The sequence below is a fragment of the Trichogramma pretiosum genome, unplaced genomic scaffold (assembly GCF_000599845.2).
Source record: "Trichogramma pretiosum strain Unisexual culture from Peru unplaced genomic scaffold, Tpre_2.0 scaffold72, whole genome shotgun sequence".
Taxonomy (NCBI): Eukaryota; Metazoa; Arthropoda; class Insecta; order Hymenoptera; family Trichogrammatidae; genus Trichogramma; species Trichogramma pretiosum.
This window is the reverse complement of record NW_019640833.1, coordinates 364,663-391,232: the sequence shown is the minus strand read 5'-3', so window position 1 is coordinate 391,232 and position 26,570 is coordinate 364,663. Positions and strand designations below refer to the sequence as shown.

Below are 26,570 nucleotides of genomic sequence, written 5' to 3'. Positions count from 1 at the left end.
GTCGAAGAAGAGCTGATATTCTTTTTTTTTTTTATAAATATCGATTTTATCGTACAGGAGAAGTTTGAAAAAATATTGTGTATTTAAGAAATCTGACGCACTGGTATGTCGAAGCTGGAGCGAGTTTCTGTACATTTGTTGCGATCAGAACGAAGCGGTGAAATTGCAAAATGCCATGTCCGTATCGATTATCGCGCGGGATTATCGGCAGCGAATGAGATGCCAAACAATGCCGAGTATATAATGAGCAGCTGTTTGAAGAATACTTTTGATTCACTGACGTCACACGCAGGCAAAGTTTTCCGTACTGCACTCGCGCTCTCGGGACAAACGGAAACTCGAGAGAATTTTCGATATATATGTTTGCATTTCGGTCGCACTGGAGAGCGAGATTTGATCGGCTTCGGCAAATTTCATCTCCGCGACTCTCTCTCTGTATTCATCAAATGCACTTTTGTGCTCGAGCTTTACGAAGCGCAGCTTCGAACGAGTATTTCTTGCATTGCTTAACGCTTAGCTGCATCTAATGACGTTAGTACAAAACATTGATCTCGAATCGGAAATAAAGCTGCAATCGATTTTAGAGTCTCTTATTGCGAGAGAGAGCGGGCGTGAAAAAAAAGACAAATAGAACTTATGCAGCTCTCGAGACTGATATTCGCGAGGTCAAGCGTCGAGCTAGTAGTGCGAGTCAATCTTTGGTCCGGCGCGTCTCTCGCGCTTTTATACATAGATATATACCGCAGCCCGAGCGGAACCTTCAAAATTCATGATCATGATATATTTCCGATTCGCCGGGTCTCGTGCAATTTGCAATTTCACCTCGAAAATTTCAAGATCACCCTTGCTGGATAGCTACTGTGTGTGTGTGTGTGTGTGTGTGTACGTGAGGGTGTGCGATATACATATATAAAGTTGATGCCAGTGTGGGTTAACCGCATCGTACTTAGCTCTCTCTTTCTTCCTCGCCTGTATCTATAATATGAGCTGGATGCGCGACGAGAAAAAAGGCCGCGAGCGACGCATCCACGCGCGCACGTCTCAGGAGACGAGTGCTAAGAAGGAAGGAAGTAAAAAAAAAAAAGGCATCTAAAATAAAGGAAGATCCTAGCGTCGTCGCGCGCGCGTCGAAGGTTTCCTCAGCCTTATAATACGTTGCTGCTGCTGCTTCTACCTCGACAAAGCTTTCAAGGTCGGGTCCATTGAGCGAGCCATTGTATGAGTATGTGCGAGGGTGTGTGTTGGTGTGTGCCAATGTGCGCTGCTGGCTCACTGCAAGCTTTATCTCGCTATATTCCGCTCTAACTGCTGTATTCTAGCGTCGTCGAGTCAAGCTCTAGCCAAGCAAGCAAGAGGGGCTGGGATTATCGATTGTCAAGGGCGCGCGTGCCAATGCATCGTTCGCGCACGCACGCGCTTACTGCTGACACACTAAATTCTCTCTCTCTCTCTCTCCCTTCTCCTGCTGCTGTACCTCTTGTCTGTTTGCTGTTGCTGTCGAAGCTTCCCGCGTGGGAGTGCGTGTGGACTTTTTTATTTTCTTCGGCGAATGAAAAAAAAAGTACGTCATTTTTGCTCGCGATGCTTCTCTGCAATTTTTTTTCCGTTCCTCGATGATGCGTGAGGGAGCAGTAAGCCGGTTAGAAGATTTCGCGTGCTCTCTCGTCGCAGCAAATACTGATTGTTCCTGCGCTCGACTTTTTCTTTGTGTATTTTCTGTATACACATGTATATACCGTATACGTACTGCACACACGTGCACACGCTGACTCACGTATTCTTGCAGTCTTTTGTTCGATGCGGCTGCTTTTAATGAGCTCGACATTTCAACTCTGCTACCGCTCTATTCGTCGATGCATTATGGGCTCCGACAGTTGCTGCAGATTGAATCGCCCTCGACTCTTTTTTGATTGTAACAAATTCGTCGCAGAAATTTCGTCCGCGTGTCTCTCGCTGTTTCTTCCCTTTTATGAATCTCTCTAGTTTTTCGCTCGTGTATGCTTCAAATTCGTGGATTTAATTTTTTTTCTTTTTTCGACTCTGTGTCCGCTCAATGTATTTTTTTTTGTATTGCAAATAACGATACAAATTTTCGGCACAATAAAAGTTGATTTATTTTTGTGAGCAACTTGATTTGAATCGTACAACTTTTTTGCTCTCTTATGCCTGGAGTTTTTTTGCTCAAAAAGTTGCATCCGTAGCAAAGCGCCCGGCTGCTCTTCTCTCTCTCTCTCTCTCTTAAAGTGGAAATGACTAAAATATGGCAAGAACCGCGAACTCACTCGCGGCTATATATACGTATTGCATTTCTATTCCGTTCTCGGTGGTCTATATCTTCCTTCGACTATTGCTTGCGTTGCACTACCTATATTTTTATCTGCGGCTCAGTTCAAAAACGAACTTCGGCCCACAGACTGCAATAGCAGCGGAAAAAAGTTCCTCTGTCGCGTATTTAAGCAAAAAATTCTGCTTTTCGCTCTCAATATTCGTGAAAGAAAGAAAGAGAGAGAGAGAGAAGAAAACTCATTGTACGTGTATACGATCGATTTCCCAATGAAATTTTCCAGTTAGGTAATTTTCCATTAAAGCACAGCACAGCACGTTCGGTATAATGAAGATGTGTATATTGATAAAAAGGAATATAACAGAAGACTGAGAATAGGAAAGAGAGAGCTAAGGATCGAGTATGAATGTACGATGCGTACGCTGTGTTGGTGTGACACTCAGAACGTTAAAAATGAAATTTCGATTTCAAGAATCTTGAGTGCGTCATTTCATCACATTTTACGACAGACTTATGCACTTTTGGCTGTTTCGGTGATGCAAATACATCCATGAAAATAAAATAGATGTTTGGATGAATATACATATTTTATAACTGTAGTGTGCGCATTGAAGCTAGGGATCGATATTTTCAAAGTATCACTTTGAATATTATAAAAAAGACAATCAATAAGTCGAAAGGAGCAGTTAGCTTTGCAACGGCAGCAAACAAATCGTCGCAAACACGACGAGGCTGACGCGCGCATAGCCGAACATATTCCCAGCTCAAACATTTAATCGTACTTGGGAGCCGGTCAATTCCATTTCCAAAGGGATCCCGCCAATAAGTACCAATCGAGCGCATTAAATATTTGCACTACGATTTGTCCTGGCCCTTCTTGGTCTCAATCTCTTGTCGTATATACCATTATCATCATTTCCTATCTGTCGGAATATGTTTACTTATAAATGTGTATATGCGTGTGTTCGTTGTCAATTCTCTCTTTCCCTTAAATGTTGTAAATATCTTTGTATGTGGTGTCGTGTTGTGTAGTAAACTTAATTGAATATCTTCTCTCTCTCTCTCTCTCTCTCTCTCTCTCTCTTTCTTCTTTCATAATCGAAAAAGTCATTGCTCATGTTCCCAGAGTATTGCACGCGTTGTGGATTTTAACAAACAGTGTGTACATTTGACACCCTGCACATAATCTGCGGTCGACACCTGATGGATCTACGCGGTGTGATCTATAACTTTAAATATATATGTAATGCATATTATGTATACTGGCCAAACCTTTTATATTACGTGCTCCACAACATCCTTTTTACTTGACATTCTTATTTATTTGTTTCGTACACACTGAGCTCGATGTATAGTTTGATCGACGATTCTAATTTGCTTTTCGTTTTCTTTTTTTAATCTTTTTGTTCGCTCGCGATAGCCAACGTCTCTTGTAAATGATTTCGATTCTTTTTAATTACTTCAGAGTAACTAAAATAAAACTCTTCAACTTGCAACGTCCATTGGATACGCTTATAAATTTATTATTCTATTTAAGCTACTACTACTTCTGCAAACTACACGTTTATGTGTTGGCTCGTATTGATTGTTATTGATAGACGTTCTGTGTATACACCTACACATGTATAACTGAAATGTCTACTCTCTCTTAGAATGAAATATCTGTCCTATGTTACTGATTTACAGGCCAATCGGATAGTCTACCATATCGATTGAAGTACCTTCTATATATTTGCACTTTTACTCGACCGTTACTAATTTCCACTGCATTGATTAATGATTGCGTAGCATTATTAATGAATTATAATACGTCGATGTTTCGCATAAGTTTCACATTTACAACCGACTTTGTCCGGAAAATATTTCAAAACTCTATTCCTACTTTTGTTTCGGTAATTTCATCTAGAACACTAATTACAGAAAGCTCTCGAGTGCTTTATTCTTTCTCTTTCGCCCTCTCTCTCACTCTTTCATTGTATCTCTGGTATACGTTTTTTGCTGGACCGACCTACGCCTTGTATATGTTCGTATTTTATCTTACACTCGCACACACGATGAATGCATTTGACTCTCTATAGTAGAAGCGACAAAGTGCTTTATATAAAAAAAGAGCCGAGGGTAAAAGCCTCCGCCTAGGAAATGTCAATCAACTGCACCACACACGTTAGTAAAATAAGTAAAAAATAATTTAGGTTGCGGAGATTTGATTCTTAGGCTATCAATTATCAATATAAAAAAATGTAGAAAATGTAATAAATAAAAATTTATAGACAAACATCTCGATATCGCGGGAATGATCGTATAGATGGAAATAATCTAAATACAATGGATCAAAAAGAATGTAAGAAGTAGGACAAATTGGAAACGCTGTCCGGGTTATCCGCCCCTTTTTCCGGCTAAAGCAGAGGTATCGATAGTTTATTTCAAAGATAACAAAAGGAATTCCGGAACTATGTGGAGGGCGGATAAGCTTCAGAGCTTACTGATTCTGGGACATAAGTTGACTTTACGAGCGCAAATGAAAGAAAAGATAAAGATCGAAATAGGAAGGATAAAAAGAGAGAGGAGAGTCGAATATAGTTTTTACAGAAATTTCAGAACGATATTGCTTGAAATGTCAATGTTACCGCTTGGAATATCACGATAATAATGTAGGTACGGCGACAACTAAATGAAATATTATTTGGAAAATAATGTTTTTTTTCATTATCATTATTTCGTGATATTTACTGTTGCCTTTTCACGTTTACGATATGTGGAATCATTGCAAAATCAACGCAATCAATCAATTTTCTATTTATTATTACACGTGTTTAACGTTGCGTGAAATTTGAAAATACACATTTACACATAGAAAGTGACTAATTGTTGACGCCGTATTTGTATCATTTCTGTTTGACAAATTCCATTTACCAATGCCCTGTGTCTTAGTCCTATGTTGAAAATGCCAAGGTGAATAGAAACAAACAAACAACTCGATCATAGTAGTAAAATAATTTCTGCACGAATGGAGTTAACCGCATGGCACGCGCTAAGATACATTTTTCAATAGACGGGTGAAATTTAAAATGATGCCTATTTACAATGTACATCAATTTTTCCAAGTAAAAATTTAATTTGCGTAAAGTTGAATACGTATTTGAAGAACTTCTATCTCTGATCAAACAACCTTGACAGGTTATCATCATCTGAGTAACGGTCTTATTCCATGTTTATAGCTAATATAATTATCGACGATTTTGTTTCATCCCATTTGGTTCTCAAGTTTATATACGAATACGATGAATGCGATGAATATATGAAATACGATTTTTATTCTTTTAAGCTTATACCGAAAGAGACTACATACCAATGATGCATCACATTTATATGAGCTTCTATTCTTTCTTATGAGAAATTCTCATCTTATTTTCTGACCTGATAACTCTTCATATACTCTTGTATATTAAATCAGTTCATCTAAAAATAGTTTCTGCCTCTCCTTTTACAAATAAAGCGATCTCACAAGTCATCACTACCTATTACGAATATATATGTTGAGAGTAAAACTAAATTATATCTGGAGCATGTTGATTGTATGTTTCTAACTATATTTTCACTAAATATCTACATTCTATTGCTTATGCTAACGGAATATCTGTACTGCTGTGTACAAAATGTGCAACAAAACTTTCCACAATATACATAAATAAGTGTACATAATGATATGCTCTGTATTATAGAATATACGTATGTATATTGACCACAAGGCCCGTCTAATCGATATAATACTATATAGCATTAGAATGCAGAATTGATGCTGAGCCTATACTTTGCAAACAAATTTGCAACTTATGTCGCTACATCTATACTTTTTAAATATAATTTGTCTACTCTACTTCAAATTTAAACATTCATAGAATTTTGAACGTATGATAATTGTGTTCAAAGTCCAATAATTTTCACTATTGCGTATTTCACTTTTTAACCAATATACAGTCTTGAATGTAAAAATATTTTACATTTTGTACTACATCTTTTATTTCCTTTTTTTATCTATTTCTGTAATGCTGACGTTGCTGTTGCTGTCATAATATGTTAGTGGCTGACCTGTCGCGTTATCTGTGTGTTACATTTAATATAAATATAATTACATGATAAATTTTGCCCTAAAAAAAACTTACATTAAATTTTGACATTTAAAGTTATTATAAGATCATTTTGAAAATTTTTAGACATGACTGACGAAATAGGAAACAGTAATAGCTGAATGGAAAATTTTTTTTAAGTGGTTAAGGGTCATCTAAATTGTTTGAATTGTATCGGCACTATTGTTTACTTATTTTATTAATAAACTACTTAATTTTTAGCCATAAAAATTTGAGAAGGTTTGTAAAACAAATACAAATGTGCCTATCTCATAAGTTTTTAATGAATTGTTTTTTATCATATCATGAACTTTTTCAAATTAATATTATGACTAACAATTACTCAATTTATTAAGTTGATACGAACTAATTCAATGATCACGAGCAAAACAAAACCCTTAGTATAGGGGCTTATATTGGAGACTTAAAATCAAATTAAAAATAATTTTATAAAATTTTAGAAAAGAATTCTGGTTTCTCTTTCCATTGCATTTTTTATTTTTTTGAATTCTAAAATTTTTATTTATTTTTGAGATACAGTCATTAGTCCTTTTTTTAGAAATATACGTTGGGGGAATTTTTTCTTCTTTAGTGATTATGATGATTAGTTTTTTTCAAAAATCGACCGGGATACCAATTTTGAAATTTTTAAAAAATACAATGAAGCGTGTAATGAAAATAAAAAAAAAAATTTTTGATTTTAAGTTCCCCATCAAGCCTTAAAATAGCGTAAAGATGATCCTTAATGTGACAATTTTTTTCACAATGGGCAGGGATGTCAGAAACCCGAATATTATGATGATGAAATGAGTTCAGAGCTAAGAAAAGATGTTGCAGAAAAATTTATTTTTACAATAAAAAAAGTCTGCAAAAAACTGAATAATTTGCTGTAGTTTTATTCTTTTTTTTAATTAAATAAAAAAACTTAACATTTTTTTTATTATTACTTTTTCTTCGATTATATACTTTATAATTACAAACTTTACTGAAGACGAAGTATGGATTTTCGTGCATGAATTAGAACCGTCTTTTATACTTTTGTGAATTTATGATCAGATTTTAAGTTTAGATCTCTTTGATACGTTTGTAATTCTCATGAATTTTAGATCTATCAACAACCTCTATGGTATTAACCTGCTTTTAATTTTTTCTTGCAGTCTCTTATTTCCTAGCATAATATTAATGAGCACTTTGATACATTTTTTTATCCAAATCAGAGCTTTTCGAGGTTAAACATATACCACAACATGACCAACGTTATAGATGTAGATTTCTCGTTTATCACAAATTAAGGGCACATTTCATTACACCTCTCTTAAATAAACCTTTTAAAATTACCTTTCCTTTTTGCAATATTCTGAAATGATGGTCATTATTTTAAGTAGTAAAAAGCTCGAATTAAACGACTCGACCAAAACCACAGCAAAAACATTTTAGCTTAAAGTTCAATCAATTTCTTTGCTTCAATCATTCTTATGTTATAAAATTTAATGTTATCTATCTATCGTCATGTAAGCCATTTTTGCACTTCAAAGCCTCACTTTACATCATTAAATATATTTTATACGAGCTCACAAACGCTACATGTCCTATTCTGCGCCTTTGATACGATTCTTACAATTGACATAGAAGTTTGTTGACTGCTTTTCTTTCTATTTGTTCTATATATTAGCAAACTGAATTCATTTCTAATCGAATGTTATGAAATTAACGTAAAATAAAAGCGTGATAAATCTTTATAATGAAGGATTACTAGCAAACAGTCACAGGGTAAATAGTTTGACTCATTTCACCGATGCAAATATTATCATGCATTCTTTCTGACATGATCGCTCAAGTAATTCAAGGCGAGAAAGTAATTGTTTGAAAGACATATAATTGTTAATGACGTTTAAAAGGGCTCATTTGTATGGTAACAATGGGTTATAATTTAAAAATCGTAACCACAAAGACAGTTAACAAACACAGTACAATAACAAGTACAAGTACAAGTGACAGTAACAACTATCCATCATAATAACAGCAACGTACAGATTAAAAATGTGATGAATCCTAAAAGCCATAACTAACAATTCATGACATATGTCGATGAAATCGCACCTACATAAAAAACCATGAGTGAAAATGAATGAGTAGATGGGAAAAATAGGTGGAACAAACATAAATTAATAAAGTTCAACATTCCATTTAATCCGTCTGTTTTACTTCACTTTTTTATGACTTAAATATGCAACATTATTATACTATATCAATAACCCATTATATACTAATATTATACTTATATATAAATACATATTATACTCTTTAACACTGGTGGTGGTTATTTTTTGTGTGTGTTTCGCTGCTGCCTCTAAATCTATAGAGCAAGGAGGCCGGCATCCGTACTCTGGTCGCGCTCGATGACCAGGGAGGTGAGTTTCAAATCGCTCAATCAAATTTCAGTTTCAATAAATCTTTTTGAACGTTTTCAAGTATAAGCTAAGCTTTGTGATACTTATCGAAAAATAGTTGTTGTCCAAATAATTTATTATGTAAATTTTCTCACGTAACTATTTCCTAAATTTTATTAAGTTTATCACTTATTTTATGCATATTTTTGGTTTTTATGTTCCTATGATGCACCTCTTTATTTTTATTGTGTAGTTGATTATTCATCATGGTTTATTAATAATAGTACCGATATTCCTGTAAATAATTATTTGTTCAAATACGCGAATCACGAAAATCCGTTGAAATGTTCTTGATGATAAAACTATAGAAACCAAGATTTTATTTTTACTGAAATGATTATTTCTATCAATCATTTGTTTGCGTACGGTGACTGAAGCATGCTCATCATATTTCTACAAATCGGTTGGTTACTAAGGTGTTGGTTGGCATAAAATATTCATTTGATGGATAATTAAAAGCGATACCACAAAAAGCGTACATAGAAACTAACTCAGAACTTGTATGCAATTTGATAAACGACTACAAAATGTGGTATATAGTAATTCAGACAAGGTGATTTTTTAAACAAAATACTTCATACACTCAGCAAAAGGTCGGGTCGTTTTGTTGAGCAATTGACAGTGATCGATTAAAATAACTATAAAGAAGATTATGCTTGTCGACGCATAATATATCAGTGTTATAGAATTAATAAAATGCACAGAAAAAAGTGGACAGAGCAGCAAAAAATGGGTCTCATAAAAACCCTAAGCAGGCAACAGTAACTTATTTTTATCTATTTCTATCCACCTATTGTCTATCTGCGATTGTTTGTAGAATACAAATTTTTTTTCTTTTATTTTTACCTAAAAATTTCATTGTAAATATGGCTATAAACATTTCTACTCAAACTGCATAGTTCAGAAAGGAAAAATAAGAATTAAAACGATTTTCTAACTCTCGTCAAAATTCTAATAAAAACTACCCTAAATATGTAATAATAAATTATTGAAAAATTGAAACTATATGTATAGCACTCTGCTTTGCGCTTTTGCGAGAAAAACAACTAAAAGTACGACGTTCGTTCACAGTTTTTAGATTGAAATACACAAAATATGTTTTGTCTCAAAACGCAACCACCAGTTTTGTTACAATCCACAAAAAGTTTATTATATATACATCAAGACAGAAATTTAGCCAAACAGGATGTCAAAATGTTTTTAACATGATTGTTTATTAAACTGCTTTTATTTAATTGTTTAATACATAAATTCAAAGTAGTTTACCAATTTTTTCATCGAGGATAAGTATTTATTTCTACATGATTTGGTTGAAATTTTTGCAAAACAAACACTAAACAAAGTTTTTTTATTTTCACAGAAAAAATTACTTTAAATTTGTACATATTCAAGTAGTTACACTCAAGCCTTTAGCTATGTTGCTTTCAGTTACGTATATAATTTGTATAATATTTAGAGCAAAGCAAACTCTGAGGTGATTGTTGCGTATATTTGTTTTAGCAGTAGCTGTTTGGTCGTTTAGTAATTCAATTCACAATCAACATTAATTAAACAATTGTTGTTTATTTAAACGAACTTAAAATTTTTTATTTTATTTTATAAAAATAATTCATTTTTTCATACAAACGTTGCTCCATTGTTCATGCTACCATTACTCCATCAGTTTAGTCAATTTTTACTTTTTTGGTATTATTTTCTCTAATTATGCAGTTGATGAAGTAGTTCGAAGAAAAAAAAATTTTAATTTAGAACGAATATACTTGAAACTTTTTATAGAAATTTCAAATAGGTAAAGCATTTCTTTATATAATTGATATTCTAAACTCGGCTTTTTTTAAAACGAGTTTTTAATAGATATCAGGAAATAGGTTAAAAAATGCTCATCTTTACTCGTATTTCCGTATCGTTTGATAATATAAATACCTTTGGTTATTTTTTAAAAAATTTAACTATAAAGTAAAAAAGGTTCTAAATAGTGAAGGCAAGCTAAAAACGATCTTAACTCCTCCGTATAGTAAAAGGGATGTAAAATAATGCAATTACATCCTCGAATTCCGGGGATAATCGAATGCCTTAAATTAAGCTACGAAGCATACCCGATTTTACAGTATAGCTCAAATCGACAAGAACGCTGAGTAATCTCGTTAACATTTGCTCGTAAATACGTCAGTAATTTAAATCTATATCTGAATACTCTCACTCAAATACGCACACTGATAATTTGAAATTATTTTTTTTTTTAATTATCTAGTTCCCTTTGATAGTCATTTAAGAAAAACTTATTTGCGTCTGAAAAAAACGAGGCTCAGCTTCTAGAGAGTAATATACTACAATTTTTTTTATTAAAACGCGTTTGCTCTGTTATTATAGAGCGAAGAAGTTGGAACAAACACTCTCACGATGCTAGATCACCAAGGGGGTAAGCTCAAAAAGAAATAAAACAAATCCAATGAAATTAATTAATTAACTCTTTTGGAATTTGTTGTCGGATAAATGCATACTAAGAAAATTAATTCTATGTACTATCCAATTAATAATAGTTAAGTTTACTTTTTGGGTGAAATAACTTTCCAAAATAATACAGACTAATATTCGGTTTCATCACTATACGTTACAATATCAAAGAGAATACAATATTCAATTCAAGTTATTCAAGAGCTAAATAAACATAATGAAGCATTACTTTGAAAGAAAAATGTTAATCTTCATAATGGATGGAGCCTGTGCTCTGTAGTGCGTGAAAAATCATTCATTTATCATAAAAGCTTTTACATTTATGTAGAAATCTGAATATAAATATTAGCAATTTTTTTGTAATTTTTAACGATTCTTTGAGATAATTTTCGTTTCTTCAAATTTGCTAGCTAGCACACAAGCCCATCTTTTTTAAATTTCATGCAATTATTCTCATTTTCAATCTATTCACTTGCTTCTGATTTTCAACAAGTATAATCTTTAAAAGTAGTTCTTCGTGTTTGTGTTCTGAAGTATTATTTTTTCTTTTATTTTGTGCAATGTAAATACACTGTTTCATATTAGTGATAACGTCCAAAACGTGTGTGTTAAGTTTTTCATTCTATTCTTCATTTTTTCATGAATAAAGTTCAGAAATTTTTTTAGTCTAACTTACAAGTTTTAATTGCTCAATGAGTTTTTGATTTTTGCTCAGAATAATATAGTTGTTTCTCGATTCTCGTCAGACATCATAATTCAAAACGAACGAATTCTGCTACTCCCTGTTGTATTTTATTCATTCAAGTTTCATATTAAAACTGCGTTCATCAGTATATATAGTGAATTATATCAATTTTATCAACTGAGCAATTTTACCATTTACTGGTTTGATATGGTGATATACAATATTACATACAGCCTTGATAAATTAAGCTGCTAGAAAATGTAAATACTTGATTTGAAAATTTGAACTATCAATACGAAATACTTATATTTAGTGGCTATGTATAATTAAGTTATATTTATGTATTATAATATAAAATTAAAGTTTATTTTTGCGTTTTTTTAGTTAGATCTTGATTAAAAACAACGGCAAGTAAGCAATGGAACCAATGGGAATAAGTTGAACGAGTGATGAGATGTACTCAAAACTCTAAAATTTTTTGTGCACGCATTCTTTGTTCTATATTGTTATAAAAGAATTCTTACCCGCAGCATTGCAGCTGAACTCCTTTTAGTATAATGACATATGCTACTTTTTAATTATTATAAAAATGTTGCTTACGTCTTCTGAAAGGTGGTGATGGATATTTCTTTTGTATTTGAGACTTTTTTGATCGTAATTTTCTTCATGAACTTGACATTTTTTTACAGTAAATGAGAATGCTTGTCACAAAAAATATTCTGATGTATTGAGATATTACGTTTCACTACTTTTTTGGATATTGTTTTCATTTGTTATTAATGATATAAACGTTGTACTTCTCGAAAAGACGATGATGATGTTTAACGTATTCATTCTGATTGATGGGTTGTGACTTGTGCCTGTTTAGAGCCACGAGGTCGGGATGAAAACCCTCGTAATGCTGGACGAGCAAGGCGGTAAGCCATCCTATCTAGACTCTCTGTATAAACTAATTACTTTACGAAATATATATACCACACTATATAGATGAACACGAGAGCATTTATTACTTCAAAAAGGGATACTCTGAATATTATATCTATATATTATTGTAAATTTACAACACTTGACAAACATTCAATTAAAAGGATAAAGAAAAGTATTTGAGAAAAAACGTATAGTCAAATGAAACTGATACTCATACATGAAACCAAAAAAATTAAATGCCAAATTAAAAAAAAGTAAAAAAATGAAAAAATTTCTGTGCTAACATAACACACTAACAAGCATTATATTAACTAGAAAAATCAGCCAAATCTAATTTGCTGATGAAGTGATAACCACTGAACAAATACATGACATTATTGTAATGAGAAGAATGACTACGATTCAATCATACTATATTTTCAATGAATTCTACTAATTATGATTAGTTAAAAATGATCAATAACAAATAAATGAGAAGACACCATGGCATAATATATATAATAATATTAAAAAAAAAAAAAAAATACCTCATGCTCACTGACACCTTAACGACCAACGCTCAAACTTGAAAATATATCTCTATATATATTTAATATTAACTGTAGTTCACTTCTCCTCACTTACCACTTACCGCCACTACCGTCACCGCTACCTTCTTAGATAAATTAAAATTCATGGGTCACTATTTTATGTATTATTTACTTTCAGTACACTAATAGATTTCACCACACCTCAGCCTTCAAAATATTTATTTCTCTAACCTCTATAATGACTTATCTTTTATTTAATTTTGCCGAGTATGTATGCGCGCAAAGGTTGAAAAACATAAAAATGCCACGTATCGCTTTGAAGACTCGGATGTAAATGGAAGTAATGCTCGTGAAAAACTGTAATCAGCATTCATTCGGCATTATTAAAAAAGTCCGGAGGAATCGAGGACGCGTATATATATATCGCGCGCCTATTCCACGTGCAGGTGTCTGGTGCACGGCAAACGAACTCGTCCTACGGTCAATCGGATGGTTGAAAGCTCTCGCATCTAATTGAAGATCCTCGAAGCGTTTCGGCACATTTATACCTGCTATATGAGCCGTACATATTCTCGCGCGTGTACATACATGTCGTATCCTGTATGCATTACATACGCGCGTAGAGCAGCCCACGATGGGTATACGTGAGCGGCGTACGGAAGGAATATCGTATAGCCCATCCTCAGGGCTCTGCGTCGCTTGCATACATGCGAGCACGCGTATGTATAGGTGCTTGCAATCATTGCTCGGCCCGAGAACAGATGCTTACGCGCGGAAATGCTTGTTATGTCCTTTGTTGTTCGATGTCGAGTTCTCTCTTGTCGTTGTTATGCAGAAGCCCAGCTGTGATCTGTAATGCGTATTATATGTACGAAATAACGAGGCTGCTCTCGCGTGATGCGTATCGTTGGACGCCTGTCGATATTTGCACTTTAATGTTTCTTTAATTAAAATCTGTTTCATTGCTTAAAAAAACATCTCACGCGTGGCATTTTTGAACAACCTTTGTGTGCATAAAAATAGTGCGCAAAATCCTTCGGTTTTTTCAAACATTTTAATCATTTTTACGACGAGCCTGTACATTTATTTCAATTTGCTTTGTAAAGTCAATTTTAGTTTTATTTGCAAGCACAATAATTCCTTTGCTTATTTGTTATTATGAGGATTCTGCGCACTTAATAATACATACTATATAATAAATGATATGGAAAAACAGATAAGATATATATTTTATTTGTTAAATAAATAGTCGAGCAATCAGTTTGACTGTAACAATATGTTAATGGAAAAATGTTATAACATAATCTAATGCTGATATAAACAGAGCAACTTGACCGCATTGAGGAGGGCATGGACCAGATCAACGCCGATATGCGCGAGGCGGAGAAGAACTTGACGGGGATGGAAAAATGCTGCGGACTTTGCGTTCTTCCCTGCAACAAGTATGTTTACCATTTCATATTTTCTCTTTGATATCACTTTATATGATATTATAATTATAATATTTTATAATATATACATTTTGTGCATGCGTTACGTTTTGATATAATGATTCTGCAGCTTACTGACGGATCAAACGCGGACACACTCGGTACACTGTTTTGTGGAAAAAAAAACTATTAAAAAAATTACAGGTTATTTATTCCATATTCGTAAACGGCTCGATAATATAAGTAAAGCTCGCGCATACATTCCAGCACACGGTGAACATTTAATTTGGCAATGCTCCAGAGCTCCATTGAGCTTTCGGAGTTATGAGTATTACTGGAGTCCTCGGTTTTTTTTTAGTTTTTGGAAATGAATGGCTTCCTAGCCGTGTGCAGTACGTCCTACCGTGTTATATTCAATGAAAATATTTCGACAATTTTCTTATTCGTGCAGTCTTGAAAATACGTTTCAGATATTCAATTTTAAATTATATTGAAACTTTTAACTTTCGAGCAAAATTCTCATCGAATAATTTTTTCGAATTTTTAAAGTTACACATAATACACTGCCAACTTTTCGTAAACAGATCTTTCGATTACAAAATTTATAAAAATCTTACAAAGCTCTTTATGCATGGTCAATATTTTCATAAAAATTATTTTGCATTAGTTTTTCCGTCACATAGATGAAATCACTTTTATTAACATTCTTCACAATCACACACACATTTATTGTTTTTTTAAAATTTTTATAATATATGAAATACTATACAAATATGAGTCAAAGCTATAAGTTACAGGCATACACGAGTTTACTCATCAAAACTGTAATCGTGGGAATCGGCAAATACGCCTATTAAAAATCATACTAATTTGTAAAACGATGTATCTGTGAATACAAAAACTAGAGCGAAATAAGATAGGTCCGGCGCGCGATCGCGAACAAACAAACAAAAAAATCTATAAGAAACAAATTAGCTTAGATAAAGCAGAACATACTGACCCGGTATTTGCGGCGCTGCGCTCGCTGTGGTGCATTTTTCAAGGGGTGCGAGCTTCAAGGAGGACGAGGGCACGTGGAAGGGCAACGACGACGGCAAAGTCGTGAACAATCAGCCGCAGCGCGTGATGGACGAGCGCAACGGCATCGGCCCCATGGGCGGCTACATCGGCAAGATAAATAACGACGCGCGCGAAAACGAGATGGAAGATAATATGGGCCAGGTCAACACGATGATCGGCAATCTCAGGAACATGGCCATCGACATGGGCAGCGAGCTCGAGAATCAGAATCGCCAGATCGACAGGATCAATCGCAAGGTCAGGCAGTCTCTCATGCTCGATGTTCTTTGCTCATGTTGTATGTGTCCCGATTATAATGAAACTAACCAACGGCGGCCCGATAGTTACCAAGGCCGTCGCTTCAAACTCATGTATCAGAAACAATCCAACTTGACAATAATATTGTTAATCCCTGAAATGCCTATGAGATCCCTAACACCTCACCACTCTTGTAATAATTGGTATATAATTTGGTCACGCTGGTATTTGGAACTAATACTCATAGCCTCTCTATGTGTAACATCCCACTTTTTTCTGTGCTATTTATTGTTACACGCAACGGATTGTTTTATTACAGTAGATAAAAAAGAATATTACAAAAGAGAAGAAAAAAAACTCCTTGCTTTGCAACGCGCCGGCTTTTCTTCTTCCAAGGAGGATATAATATGTGTCCGAGCGCGCTTGCAAAGCACTGAGCTTTTTTCCTCGTGTTTATGAGTTCGTTATGCTGTTCTTGCATACATTAACATAATAATATGTGATGTGTATATATAACAAAATATATTAACCCAAGTACTTGTAGAACTCCCTATTAATCCATGAGTTGAAACTACCTTGTGTTAAATATAATGTGTGTTGGTATTAGCGATATAAATAATTATCATGTTATAATGGTAAAAGAGGTTTGTTGTTTAATGTTATATTACGTAGCTTAGTCGATTAGTATTAGTGATGAATAGTTTTGTTGACGGTAGCACATGATACCTAATTGATTGAATTCATTCAAAAACACACGAAATGCGTGTAATATAATGACTTTGATGAATTTTCCCATCGTAAAATTATCAATTTTTTGTGATAAATAAAAATGATTGAATAGCTTGCATGACAATGCACTAAAAAGATTCGTCATATAAGTCATGAAAACTGGATTTCATGTAACATGAAGTAAAATCAGCTGCTGGGGAAATTTTTGTCATGACACAAAAAAGAGCATTCGACTATTTATAACTTCTATGTTATTTTCTTTATCAAAGAAGAAGAGTCTCAGAAATTGTTGGCATAATTCTTTACTTTCTTTAAAATAATACTTTTTGAGACCTATATGTCAATGTAATGACATGAATGACCAAAAATTCTTGCTATAGCTGACTTTAATATTACGTGAATTTTCAATTTCCGTGGCATATGAAACACATTTTTCATGACGCAGTAAACGAATTTTTTTGATTGCAATTAAAATATAATTTAATTTTTTTGGTTAAAAAAGTATCAAATCAATGAAGATGATTAAATAGAGAAAAATAATCGTGTGCTTTCCGTTACATAGAAAACTAGTTTTGAAAAAACAAAAGTCATATTGATTTATTTTTTAAAGAATATTTTGACATTTGTAATTAATATGAATTTGATCAGTATGGCTTCTACATTTCAATACAAAAATGGCTTAAACGCATGAAATAAAATAGGAATAGTTTAGAACACAATTTCAACGAGTTACTTTGTAGTGAGAAAACGCTGTTTTATAAATGTTTTGGATTGGTACAGTAAAACTGTTAATTTTTCTTTTACTATGATAAATCTATCGACAAAAGAAGTTTTACAAAAGAATATACTTCAAGGCAAGTTCTATGATAAACCGCAGGAGCTGACGTCAAGTAGAGCTAAACTATAACCATAAATGCGTATTATATTTACAAAGCTACTCGTCAATAGTTAAAAACTTATGTTTCGATGGTTTCAAGTTAGCTTTGAATACTTTCTTTATGTTTGTATACTTTTACGATCTATCCATGAAAATGATTTCTAACTTGTCTTGTCGTGGCCACAATCCAAAACTATCAAAAATAAATGTAATCTGCAAAAAAATCCTTTGCATTCGCCAAAACATATTTATACAACCAGCGTGGTAACTTTCTATTTACAATGAATCATTGAAAATCAATTATAAAACGACTGACGATCGAATCTACGTTTTTATTTTCTTTTTTTTTTTTACTATTTTACAGGGCGAGTCGAACGAGACGAGGATACAGGTGGCGAACGAACGTGCTCACCAGCTACTCAAATAAACATACACTTTTATCGATCTCTCCCTTACACAGAGCAGTGCAGTTTATATATTATACGTATACATATATACGCATACACGTGTGTGTGTGTAAGCATATATAGGTATACGTCGATGTATACAAAAATTCATGGGATTTCGTCGAAACAAAGCAAAATTCACGAATGGAAAATGAATTCTACGAGTGGAATCCACGGAATGACAAGGCAAACCAGTAGCTGCTAAGCAGACGAGAGTGTGCAAAGATTTTCCTTCAATGTATAAAAAGTTACACGCATATACACGGGCCTCCGCTACTTACATCATCCTAGAATAACAAAAAAAATAAAAACAAAGCTCTGTACTACGACTTATTATAATAATGTATAAAAACCTACTATTATCCGTCGATTATTATTAATTGTTCCTTATACATATGCATATATTATATTTTTTGTCTTTAATGCTGTTAAATTGTCGTGTATGAACATTTATTGTAATCTCCTCCCACTTGCGTTTGCGTTGGTACGTACATGTACCGATGGCTTCTACTCAATTATGTACAGGCTATTTAGATTTTCGTTCGAGACTTGTATTTATTCCAGTCGCGAGAGAGAATCGATATCGGAAGACAAGAAAAAGGACATCGGCGCGTAGAATTTCCATCGGACGCTTTCTCTCTCCTTTTTTTCTTTGACACCATCCGCCCTGTCTCGTCCAGGTATCCACCACATACGTCTCTGTCTCTATTTATCTGCAAACTTACAATAGAACTGACATTTCGCTGCAAAGGTATATAAATATTCTCTCTCTCTCTCTCTGTCTTGCTCTACCTCGTACAAGCATCCCACGAGAAATGACGAGTATATAATCTACGTGCACATCATACAGTTGAGCTTAAGGGTCTTACGTATAGTAGGTATAAATAGCACACGCTATACAACACATACATGTAATGATACGGACACACGCGAATACACCGACTCACATAAACACGTATACACACACGCACTGAACCGCGTAGAGAGTTAGACGATACGCCTTTTTGAATTTCTTACACATAAAAATGTGAAATGGGTTTTCCTTCTGCGAGCAAATGCAAACACGGATATTTTATATCTCTTGATGTCACAAAAAACACACCAACAAGTACACAAACATGTACGCGAACACGATACACCACGCACGCGTTGATATAATATTATAGTATAAATGAATCTGAGTCGTCGTTTTTTAAATTCCGATTTTTACGAGTATTAAATATTTATAAAAATAATACGTGACAATTTTGCACCATTAACAAAAAGAAACCCATTACTAATTGAGTGAAAATAAATAATACACGCGCTGGACATGTATGTACATGCATACACAATACATGATGTATACGTCAGGTAATGAGAAAAGCAAATAACCAAACATCCTTTGCATGATACATATATAAAAAAATTATATAAATTAGATTTTTGTCTTTATATATGAAGCCACATATACAACAACAAAAATATAAAAAAGCGTATGTGTATATCTCTTTGTCTGAAATATATAGCACAAATATCGGTGTTATATTAACTCAAATAATTGAGAAAAAATTAAATAAAAAGCGATTTATATACATGAATAAAGTAATATACATTGCAGATAGCAAAGCGTAAAATAATTATAAATGATATGTAAATTTAAAAATTATGATAATGTGTATATTTATATGGCAATGTGTCGGCTCAGTTTTACGTGCCTTTGATCGTTCTCGTTTTAATATCATTCGTAAGACCCTTAAAACAAATCGACAGACAAACATTCACATTGACTCGACGATTTAGCGGACTGGCATAGTTTTGTTTTTCGGACGAAAAAATGCGTGCGCCGGTTTACAGTTATATTCCATTTACGTGATTTTTTCTCTACTATCCTAGTTACGATAAAAAATTTTGTCTTTTAGAGCAAGAATTTTTCTATTATCATGTGTATATAAAGACGTGCTTACAGACGTCTGTTAATAGTCGAAATGAAAATTTATAGATTGTTTTGCCGAAAGAACGACGAATTTCACAATAATAATTCATAATACAGACGAAATATATCATTGTCTTGATTCTAGCATATCAAGAATTCGTCGTTTATTATGCTGGCAAAATTTTGTGAAATTAAAAAAAAATAAGGAGGAAATAAAAAAAATCACCAAGATTAACGACGTTTTTCTCTTGTCGGGCAAAAAGATTTCCCCTTTTGATTAAACGAAGTATGCAAAAAATTGGAAGATTAATAGATTAAAAAAATTGACAAAAATTTAAATCTATTTAAAAAAAGCAAATTTTTGAACGATCCTCCGCGATCGACAATTAGTCTTTTACATTATTATTCTTATAATTATTGTCAAAAATTCACGGTTTCTCATCATTGATATAAATACAATAAATATAATGCGAACAAAAAAGTATATACGTGATGAAATAATTAATTAATAAAAAAAAGTAATTATATTACAATTAAAAATACAAAGCAAAACACAACGATCTTAATAATAATTATATACAAGTGCATTGATATTTCAGGCATACTGTTTTGTCGGTGGGACGATGCTCGACGCGTGTCTGCCTACAAGTATTAATATCTGCGTCACATTATCAGTTCTAAATGAAAACAGCTAGTCTACACTCGCGCGATGTAAATATTTTCGTCGAGTATTTTCACGTTGTTTATAGTAGTTACGATTAATGATAGTATATTTGAATAAATACGTCTCAATTGCATTGTCCGTCGTTTTCATATTGTAAAAGCGCGTAATATAATAACATAGAATTTGTCACACACCATTAAAGACTTACGTAAAAGCAAAAAATAAATAAAAATGGCCTCGTGATCCGTGAGAAAAATAAAATCTCGAGCATCTTCCCTACCGTCGAGTAATATAATAATGAGTAATTATACCGCATTGCTTTTCGCAGGATAGTAGAGGGAGGTATTATTATTATTGTTACTGTAATATATATATAATACGCTATTCTATACATGTAATAAATCTTATCAAGGGTTAATTTATATCGCCGTGAGATATAAAAACTGGCAGAGAGAAGGGCGCAAGGGAGATCGAGGGACTATTCTTATAATAATGAAATAATAACTTTAAGCTCGCGAAAGGAGCTTTAGAAGCAATGAGTTATTAATGGGGAAAGATTTGATGTATACATTTATACAGGTGAGACGCTGCGAAATTCCATTTCCCAATTCAACGGAAGAGTCGGAAACCTCTCATGACATTTGAGTTGTCAAAATTTTGTTCGCGTTCCGTTATAATTTTGTACGAGTATATAAGCAACGACGAGATGTAATTAAAGAAAAACAAGAAAACTAAAATTAAGTGAGGCTCGAGCGAAAACAGCGGAGTCTTGTTCGAAGAGCTCGTAAATACGTAATATCGAAAAGATGAAAAAAAAAAAATTGAGAAAAATCCAGATGACAATGATAATTGACCAGTCATTGAATGTGACGTACGACTAAAAACGTCCTTCTAGGAATAAAAAAAGCAAGGACAAACGCAATATACAGTCGAAAAGTACACGTTTAATATAATAAAAGATACACGTAAGGAGATTGCTATTAAAAGTTGTTTTAAGAAAATACTTATCGATAGTGCCAGCTAATGAAACAAAAATAAACGACGGATTGATATTAGAAAAAAAAAAGCGAGAGGGCACAATAATTAATACGAGTAGAAATTGTAGGAAGAGGAGGAGGAGGAGACGACGATACGGCGAAACAAAGATACAAAAAAAACTTGTACATTATTGTATTTACACAGAGGCTTGTACATGTAAACTGTAGAGAGAAAAAAAATTAAAATAACAAATTAACCTTAGAATATCGACTTAGCGATATGATATACAATTGATTATGAATATAATGATGCAAAATGAGAGAAAAAGCGAGAAAGAACGAGCGTGTGTGTGAGAAAAATAAATCGACAAAATTATTGATTGCTATGATTCGAATGTGTCTCGTATGTGAAATGTGTAAGTAAGTATGCGTTTCAATGTTGAAGATGCCCAATGACACGTAGTGAATATATATTAAAAAAAAGCGTCTTTTCGGTAATGAGTGCGGTGATTTCGTAGCTCAGCGTGCGATTATTATTAATATAATTACTGTTACAATTATTATTATTATCATTAAAAAAGAAAAAATCTGAAGTACTTTTCTCCCAAGGTTTTTCTTATCGCAGTGACGGATATTACTACCAGAAAATTGTTAAGAGCGCGTATTGCAGTTGTAACTTGCTGAGATTCGTACATTTTTATTCTTCCTTACGTAATAAACGAAGATACGTGTAGAATGATTTTTCATTGATACTACGCACCGCGACGTGCATTTGAAGGGACTATGCGCATCGCATGTGTCGATGCGTGCGTATGCTTACCGACCTCGACGATATTGTATATTCTGTTGTATAGTTCAGAGCTGCGAGAGCAATGACAATTATTTTGCTTTCCTCGTTTGTTTCCTTGGTAAATGCGAACCGTCCTGATGCATATTATTTTTTTTTAATTTACTTTAAACTTAATTTATTTATCATACGTTAATAAGAAAAAACTTATGACAACAAAGTACAACTTGGACAATTTTCTTATTAGCTCTACAAATATATAAACACCGACGTATTATGATTACCGAGCAACTGTTGTACTTGAATTTGCACTTACGCGCAATCCATATGTATTTTTTCCTGGCCCCGATGACACATCGAAGCGAATACAAAAAAAGAGCGAATTATGTTAACGATGTTAATCGATGCTTATTTATTGTATATCAGCTGATTATTTTATTTTATTGTCAAATCTATTTTTACTTCAAAAATCAATAAAAATATAGTTGATCGTTGAAAAAAACAAAATGAAGTCTTGTTATTATTAATGTGCCCAAGTTTTAGTATTATTAAAATCAACAATATAAGCTCAAATATATAAGCCATTATCATTTCACCTGTATTGTGCACATCAATGAACACACATTCAGTTTTGACCAGTACTCTTGTTATTTCTATTTTTCATTTTTTTATCATAACTATTATTTTTTAAATTGTTATTCTTCGAACAACTTCTGTTGTTGTTGTTGTTGTTATTATTTGAAATTTAAAAAATTTTCAGCTTCAATAAACAAGAAGAAGTGCGAGCTTGCAACCGGTTATTGAGAGCGAGAGAAGGTAGGCACGCTCGGCAAGCAATACATCTGTAAAGAGATATACTGCACACATATAATAGCCCAACGGCTCACAGCAAGAGGTCGATCGCGAAAAGAGAAAAAAAGAAGCTCGTAAAAATTTCACATCCAACCGACCCTGCAAATTTTACGAGTACATACATATATCGCCTTTACCGTGCGCTCTGGCTCGCTACCACTCTATATATCTCTCTTTCTCGCTCGCGTTAGCCTCCTTTTTTGCCGCTGCTACCTACTGCTACCCCCGCGGAGCTTTTCGTTTGCGCTCTTGACCCACCTCGCTACATAGATATACACAGCGAAGCAGAGAGACAGAGAGATCTGTTCCTGTTCTGCCGCGACCAGAGGGGAGAGGGCTGCACAGCTCCAATTGGAAACTGTAAGCACACGCGCGTGTGTGCGATCTCGCAGCGCGCACGGATTATCCTGCAATAATATAAAATTCACGGTCGCAATCGTCACCCACTCCACCCGCTCGTGCATGCGTACCTACACTGTGTGTAGAGTTTATATTTATAGACGCATGCTCCAAACGTGCGTAGTCGGGTATACATGTGCAATGAATATATTTAACCCGACAATACATTGGTTATTGTGATAATGATTGCCTGGCCTATATTAAACTTACGCCCGAGTACCCGATGTCGGCAAATTTCAACAAAATAATGCTCTGCACTATTTAAACATAAACGATTCATTACAGATATTTATCCATATTATTTCAGAGCATTACTTATTTATCGATAAATTACTCGAGCCACGTAAATATCTCGATCGATTGATGTAGTGACAATTTCCGTCGAACTCCTGCACGACGTGCACTCAGAAATGCATACTTTTTTACGCAACTCGAGGAAGTAAATGAACATATAAATAAGAAACGATAAAGTGCAATTTTAGAAAGGTAACGAGGTCGGGTTTCGTAAATAATGTAATACGTATATCAATGACCGAGAAGCGCTGATGGGCTTGATGATTCGTGCATACATGCATGCACGCATAAATATAGATACTTATACCTATTACATATGAGATATACATTTATTACATGCGAATGGTTGATTGGTTGAATAATGTCGAGTATACGTATTTAAATAGTTTATTGAATACATAATACAGATATATTCTTAACAGCTCATTATTCGGGCAATAACAATACAATACAGGTATTCTGAAAAAAGTATATGCTATTAGTACTGGGGCCAAGAAGATTTTTTTGAACACTTTTCGATAATCTCAGATTTTTCGTAACTGTTAAAATTAATAAACCCTTTTAGCACTTTAGGAGGTAGTAGTTGAAATTCTAAGGAAGCTCTATTAATTTTTAGGAGATGAAAATCTGGATTATACTTGATTAGATTTTGTGTATTATATTGCATCAGATCGAGTCTGTAAAGTACTAAGACCGCTTAGGGAAATTTTTTGTGAAAGTTTTGACAATTTTCCGCAAAACAGCGACGTAGTACTTTTTCCATTAGTCACTCTATGCTGAAGTACAGTAATTATTGGCAATAAACGTCAATTTCGGAAAACTGACAATTTTGGGCCTCTGGAAAAGGGTGATTCAAAATTCTACTGAAATCCTGGAACATTGCTAAAATATTAAATAATATCGTTATTATATCAGATACAAGAAATTTGTTTGCAAGTAAGTTCGTTACACAAAAATGTTTTATTGATGACTCAAAAGACTAATTGTTTTTACTAATCTTTCACCAATTTGGAGCCCTCCAATGGAGTTTCTACTACTACTCAAATACAATAATCGAAATACCTCTCAAAATATTTAAAATGTCAGTCTAAGTACTTTACTATTAATTTCAATCTTTATATTGCTGCTGCAAATGCTTACATACTTACTCTATACCTTGATTTTTTATACCCAAAAGTATCTGTTCTTATGATGTTTAGGTATTTATTTTTTAATCGTGGTAAACTATATCAAACATAAATATTATTCATTAAAGAACACCTTAATACACTGAGCATAAATTTTTCAATATCTCACGGTTTTTTCAAATTTCTAGGGTCATTTTAATTCTATGTATAATTGTATTATACATGTAGCACAAGCGCCGCACAGTGGTACCAAACTGAAAAAAAATGATCTAAATTAAAGTGTCAAGGGATTTTAGCACGGAAAAAAAATCCAAAAATAGTGTCAGATTCGGGAGATCATGAGGAATCCAATGCCGTTTCCCTTTTTTAATTAGCTATTTGTTTAAACATTATACAGCTAATTGAAGTCTCTCATTATCAATTTGTTATAACATAAAATTTCCTAATTATTCATTTATTGAATTATCATTGCAATTTTTGTGAGCCGAAAGCTATCTCAGCTCATTGGTTATTTTTACAATCACTAAAATAGTATGAAAATTCAAAATTAATATTTGTTAATAATAATAATTGTTTCGTTAATAAACAAATGAAAAGTTAACGTGCAATATGTTGTTCTCATCACAATTAAGCATTTTAATTGGATTGATGGGAAATAATCATATCATTCTAATTTTTAACGACAATTGTTATAACAAACGATTGTTATAAACAAATTTTAAACAATTGTGAAATTTTGATTTCTTATACTTTTTTACACATATCGAATTTGATTATAGCTTAAATTTTTTTCCAACGAATCATAAACATTCAACAATAATATTTGTTGATAATTTTTTTATTTTGTTGATAAACAAATGGAAAATTAACGTGCAATATGTGGTTTTCGTTACGATTATGCATTGTCACTGTATTTACAGGCAATAAGCATATCAATTTAACATTCGACGATAATTGCTTAAGCAATTGTTATAAACAAATTATTAATAATGGTTAAATATCGATTCTGCATGCATTATTGTGCTAGTGAACACTCATTAGAATTGCATATTAATTAAATATCAAAGGATCACAATATTAGAGTGCATTTTTAATAATAATTTTTATTATTATCATTTATTATAAATTAACAAATTTAAATAAATAAAAAGTTTATTTTGGCCTTAATGAAAGAAATAATAATTTTATTGACTTGAAACAGGATTGCACTTGAAGGTTTGACCTGCAAAATGAGAATATTAATTAATTACTATTCAATTATTATAATGTCATCGAAGTTTCTATTGAGGTGAAAATTCG

The 26,570-nt window shown here is 33.1% G+C and overlaps 1 protein-coding gene across 17 annotated transcripts in view; it reads left to right on the top strand.

The window, feature by feature from the left end:
• The window catches only part of LOC106656218 (synaptosomal-associated protein 25), a 37,630-nt gene extending 15,729 nt beyond the window's left edge, over positions 1–21,901 (top strand). For 15 of the 17 annotated variants that reach the window (XM_014377004.2, XM_014376991.2, XM_014377006.2 and 12 more), the window contains exons 4-7: positions 8,774–8,822; positions 14,782–14,899; positions 15,931–16,204; positions 18,175–21,901. In XM_014377004.2, the coding sequence (XP_014232490.1) occupies positions 8,774–8,822; positions 14,782–14,899; positions 15,931–16,204; positions 18,175–18,237 (504 nt within the window). In that variant the 3' untranslated portion in view covers positions 18,238–21,901. Of the gene's footprint in view, positions 1–8,773; positions 8,823–11,231; positions 11,281–12,868; positions 12,918–14,781; positions 14,900–15,930; positions 16,205–18,174 lie in introns of all 17 variants that reach the window. The other 2 variants (XM_023463442.1, XM_023463443.1) reach the window with 2 other exon arrangements.
• Positions 21,902–26,570: the final 4,669 nt, after the last annotated feature.